Here is a 6,000-nt window from a genome sequence, read left to right as displayed (position 1 = left end):
CAAATGGGTAATGTCGCCCACAGGATGCAAGGCTGCCATAACAAATCTTTCCAAGAGCAGGCCTGAGGGAAGGCAGAGCACAGGTGACGAAACTGATGAGGAGAAGGCTGCCAACCCAGAGCAGACTCTGTGCCCTTCTGGCCATCCAAGGAACACATTCATGTCTCTGTGACAAACTGGACAGGCTAAGTCCTGCCTGTTGGCACTGCCTTTGGGGGTATGAACCCTCCATGGCAACAATGAGAAGACAATTCACTGAGCTGCCTACAGCCTGCTTGCACTGAACAGATCATAAGAAGTTTGTCAGCATTAGAAATGTTCTGTCAATATTTCCATAAACACTTGGAGAAATTAGAAAGGATTGTCAATAGATGAAAGAACTTGAACATTGGAGCATGCAACTAGAAATGTAAGCCTGACACCTGCATACAGCAGTGACACAGCAGTCTTGAAAACACCCTCCTCCCCTTCACACAGCTGTATGGAGCAGGAAAGAGATTCAAAGAACATTTCAAGAGAACTCTTTTAAACAGCTTTTCTATGTTACCTTTGTGAAAATATCTGGGATTGTAACAATGGAGTAGCTGAACTGTATTGACCTGTGCAAGTGCCAAGTTCCATTTCAACAATTTTCTCTTTACTTCTAAGCTACGTAACCTACTAGAAGCTCAGATGTACTACCGTAGAGAGAACAGTCCCTTTTTAAGAAGATACTTATTACTCAAACAGAAATTCAAACTCCCAAGATACTCAGAGTATCTCCAATGGAGATTATCCCTGCCAATTAAGAACCTGTAAGGTTAAGTGTCTAAACAAAGTAATAACATGCTTGACAGATGTAAAGCTGCTAAAAAATGAATGGAGGAGTTTCTGATGTTTGCTCTGGTGTGCTTGGTTTTTTTGTGTGGTTATTTGGTTTGCTAGTTTTTTTAACCATCAGAAGGAAAATATGAAGCAGGCACAGCAGGGTGCAGACAAATGTCATCCTCTAAGTAAATACACATTGCCTAACAGATGAGGGCCATATAGCTTTCCCTGTTGTGCCACCTGGGAGTCAGCTCAATGCTCATCTTTTTTGAAATCTCTTGCATAATTTTCATCATGACTTGAAGTCAAATGCTGAGGCCTGCACTAAAGCTGCTGAGAATCAAGGAAATTGACAGATGTAAAATTCAGCTATTACAGATCAACCCTTAGATATCAAATGTCCTTAAAAGTCTAGCAGATCAGCCATCACTGACACCAAAATCAGTTGTTTTATTCCGTTTTCTCTTTTTTCCTACAACTCATTTTCAATTTTATCACAGATATCATTGTTTTATAGCAGCAGATAGGCACAAAGAGTGAAATGTTAGCACTGTTTCTGAAATGACCTAAACTGTTACCAAATACCTTCTTGAGAGCAGGGCGGAGTTGAAACCTCAGGGCTGAAGTAATTTGTGTCTGTTTTCTCTAATGTACCTTGACAAACAATCCAATAAAATAGGAAGTCATTACCTCATTGATCATGAGCAACAACCCAAGACTGAAGGCATCTTAAGAAACAGAGCAGGCTACAAGAATGGGGCACATGAAAGAGGAAGAGCTTGAATAAGTTAATTCTGTGTTAAAGACTCTCTAACCCCACTGATATTTCAGTAAAACAGTGTTTATTGCATTATGTATGTGAAATAATAAAAACTCATTATTTAAAAAAAATGTTTTCTCTTAAATTAGAAAAGGGAAAAATAACAGTGAAGAATCACAGTTTTTCATTAAGAAAAGCTGTTTACGTTTGCACAACAGCTGCAAGGATATGCAAATGAGACAAGACAGCCCCTAGAATGTCCACAGGGTTGTGCTGTGAAGTTAGAAAGGAGTCTTTGAACTTGTCAACTTATGTTTCTGTACTAATAGATTCAACATCTGGGAGTTAAAAATTAAGTCTCCTTCATTCCCTAAGGAATGAAGTTTTAGGAGCACAAATAGCTTCCTGTCAACAAAGAGAGAAAGTCTTCAATTCTATGATTAGAAAAGAAAACTGACTGATGTTATCTACCCAATTTTGCAGTAGCTTGCTTAGGCATACCCTGTCACCTTTTCCTTACACATCACACAAAGCAAATCACACTTTCTGAAATGGAACAGAAGTTAGTGAAGCTCAACAGGTGTAATTGTTAAAAACATCTCAGTTTCCACCAGAATCTTTCACTTAAGTCTTCTATTTCACCTACCTTTCAAAAAATTGTCTTCAAAGAACTGGGTTGTAACTTTCTGTGGGTAATTTACCCCAGCACCCCAAACAATCAGCGGTGTTAAAGTTTCTGAGGGATGACCAGCTCCATGGGATCCTAAGATACACCAAACAAGAAAAATAGAAACGTTAGACGTGCTGTAAAAACAAAAATCTACATGCAATAAAAATATGCACACATATACTAAGCTCTTGATACAGACATACTAAAAGCCTGCTACAGACAACCTATTCCAACTTCATAGCTTATTTTTATGTCACTAACAATAAGGGCTAAATTCAAGTTTCAACTTGGGAAATCAGTATCAGTTAAGTCAAGACTAAATAAATAGAACTTTTTATATTAAAACCTCAAATTTTTAACATACAGGAAATAAAGCCATAATATTTTTTAAAGCCTCAACATATGGAGGAGTTACCAGCTCAAAACATGTACATGCGCTTATCCTGAGCATCTGAGTGAAACCAAGAATGCCTGATTTCAGTAATATTAGGCACATGTGAAAAAAAATCACATAGAACTGACCTCTGAATAAGAATTAGACTTCCATTTCAAAACCAAGAAGCAATAAGCATTGCAACTGTCATCTTTCCAACAGTGATTGAAGTTAATTTTTAAGGTTTTAGAGTCTAGTAGCACATTCCTTAAAAACTGATAAAACATTACTTTCTTCCCTGGGGAAACAGATTCCCTCCAGCTTAACATATCAGCCACCAAAAGCAGGAAGGTTGAAAACTATGACATCTCAGCAGCAGTTGACTAAAGCGGGAGCCACACAAGCTTGAAAGAAACACTGGTCATTGAACCCAGTGGGTGAGGTACCAGAGCAGTGAGAGAACTCAGCCTCAAAGGGAAGGACTTTGTTATACAAACCCTATGTGGGTCCCTGTATGGTCTACAATATTACACATTTGCCTTATATTTGCACAGACACATGCTCTTCCCTGTCTATAAATTTTAATAAATACAAAGGACAGACAAAGCATACTGTTGTGCAACCTCAAGGCTATTCCCAACAGCATACCTAATTCTGTCCCTAAAACAATCACTGTGGCACAGATGAAGAGTCAACTTTGCTTACTTTAAACAGGCTAAAGCCTAAGAACACACTGGTCTGCGAATTAGATTTCTGATGTTTCTTGGTGGGCACTCTCTGGGCTCAAAAAACAGCAACAACTGCTGTTCGTTGAAGAACTTGTGGAAAAAGCGCTTATGGAGAGAGCACTTCCTGTATTTTCCACAGATCACGGACTATTTCTTATATCAGTTATATTCTTATTACTGCAGGAGGCAAATTTAGCCAAGCCACCAGCTCCATCAGCATTTCACTGAGATTCTGCCTCTATGAATACTTTAAGACAGATAGAGCTGAGAGAGGCAGCTGTACCCACTCCCTCCCTGTTATAAAGAACTGTTTCAGTTCTGATCTGAATAACAAGAGGGGAAGAAAAATAATTCTTTTCAGCTGGGTCAGTTCCAGGCTCCACCTCAAGCACTTTCCAAATAGACCTTTTCAGGGAAAAGGGGGGATGTTGTCATCTTATTGCAGGGGTTCCATACTGTTATCTCCTATCACAAGAGTTTCATACCTTCGTGGTGTTTCTCATGGGCAGCTCCTCAGAGCACTGACTCTTTTCTTCACAAAGGAGCCAACTGACTGCAGTTCCCTTCTCAACCAGCCACCCCACTCTTTTATAGCAATCTTCTTCTCACTGGTTACAGCTGTGGCCTGTTAAAGTTAGGCCGGTTCCTAATCTTTGATAATTGGCCCAGCTGCAACTCCTTAAGGGTAAGATTACTTTCTACACTCTTTATTTTTCTTATATTCTATCCCCCTACAGGGGGAAAAGGGTGCTGTTGTTTAGTTGTCTGTTCCATAGACCAGCACAGGTACTTGTGCCAGGATGGTAGCAGGAACAAGAGGCCAAGGTGAGGGTGGGTATGGAATGCCCTGCGTTGGTGGTCAGCAGTTCCATTTTACATCAATTTAAAGCAAAATCATGGGGTCAGACTGAGAAAGCAAGTGACATCATTGGCTTTTGCCAGCAACCACAATGTCTTTGATCTTGTATAAGTCAGATCCTATTCTTTACCCTAATAGGCCCCCCCATCCTTCCAATGTTTAATTTGTTTTAAAACCAGCACACCTCCCATTCTGCAAATAACCACTGAAAGGCTGCAGCAGGGCCTGATAGTACCAACCATCTCAAATTAAAACTCCTGAACTATTCTTCAGACAGCTCACAATGGGCCTGAACAGAACCTCTGGGCTTGCTCTCAGAATCACTAAAGTCAACTTCAAAGTTATTAACACTTCTGGCACATAATCAAGCTTTTCCTTCAAGACGGAAAGAGACGACAGAAAACTATGACAGACCAGTGGTTCTCAAAGCCTGAAGAAGTTACTCCTAACACCTTTTATTCCCCTCCAAAGGATCCAGTGCATAATGAGAACACGCCTGCAGCTCACTCTGGCAGCAAGGAAGGCCAACAGCACTGCAGGCACTGTTAACAGGAGCATGGTACAGGGAAAGGACTGTTCTCTATTCAGTATCTGTGAGACAACCTCTAGACCCTGGATCCAGCTTTGGGTTCCTTTGGTACTGGAAAGACACCCATCATCTGGAATGATTTCAGTGAGGAGCACTTGCCCTGTGAGAAGCAGCTGAGGTGTTACAGTGTGAAGCAATGTCCTGTCTTAGCTTTCCCAGTTCCTCCCAGGTGTAGTAATCCTTCCCCTCTCTCCCCGCCTCCTGCTGAGAGCTGTCCATCAATCTCAGAAGGTCAGCAAGGCCGTTGTCTGATAGGTGAAGTTCAAAAGATGCCTCTCAGTCCTGGGGACAATTGGGTCATCCAAGTGTCATTTGTCTCCTGAGCTTCCTCCCCTCCTACCTGGTTGGTAGCTCACCTACCCCTTACCCTCCCCCTTTCCCCGAGCTTAAAAAGACACGGGACCATGCGGTTGCTATTCGGTTGGAGCTGTCGCAACATTCAGAGGCCTGCATGCCCAGGAAAAAACTCTGGATTATGACCCCCTAGCCGGATCCATCTCCTTTTCCTCTTTGCCTCGCCTAAAGCTTCTCCATCACAGGTCGAGCCTGAGTTCCTGTTGCCTGGACTTGTTCCAAGAGCCTAGCTGCAACATACAACTAACCAAAGGTGTCTCTGAGGTGAAACACCATGGCTGCTGCCTTTGGTCAAGCAGCGAGGGCCAGACAAGCCCAGGCACATTCCACCTGGTAATATTGGGATTTTATTCCAATACTGAGGGACTGGGACTTGCTCAGCCTGGAGAAGAAATAGTTTTGGGGAGAACACAGCAGAGCAGCCTGCCTGCGCCCCAATGTGAGGGGGCCTCAGAGAGAATGAAGCTGGAGTGTCACTGTGGTGCACGGTGGGAGCATGACAGAACAGGTATAATTTGACAAAAAGGAAGTTCAGATTGCAGATAAAGAAAACCTTTCCCCCTCCATGAGGGCAGGCAAGCAGCAGAGCAGGCTGCCCAAAATGATTGCATAGGCTCCATCCCTTTGACATTTTAAGGGCCCTGCTGATAAGCCCTAGCATCTGTGTCTGATTTGAAAGCTAATCCTGCCTTGAGCAGGTGGCTGGACCTCCTGAGATCCCTATGATCATATATATAAAAATATATATACACACACCCCTTCTTTAAAAAAAGAAAGAAATCATTTCTTGAAACATATAGGAAAAATACAGCAGAATTAAAATTTTATTGCAAGTGGCAGTCGGCTCAACAGTAAATATT

The 6,000-nt window shown here is 42.0% G+C and overlaps 1 protein-coding gene across 2 annotated transcripts in view; it reads right to left on the bottom strand.

The window, feature by feature from the left end:
* PIGN (phosphatidylinositol glycan anchor biosynthesis class N) overlaps window positions 1-6,000 on the bottom strand; it is a 99,972-nt gene that overhangs the window by 60,824 nt on the left and 33,148 nt on the right. For both annotated transcript variants that reach the window (XM_005423850.3, XM_031059293.1), the window contains exon 8: window positions 2,214-2,330. In XM_005423850.3, the coding sequence (XP_005423907.1) occupies window positions 2,214-2,330 (117 nt within the window). The remainder of the gene's footprint in view (window positions 1-2,213; window positions 2,331-6,000) is intronic.

The sequence above is a fragment of the Geospiza fortis genome, unplaced genomic scaffold (assembly GCF_000277835.1).
Source record: "Geospiza fortis unplaced genomic scaffold, GeoFor_1.0 scaffold58, whole genome shotgun sequence".
NCBI lineage: Eukaryota > Metazoa > Chordata > Aves > Passeriformes > Thraupidae > Geospiza > Geospiza fortis.
This window is presented reverse-complemented; position numbering and strand designations above follow the sequence as displayed.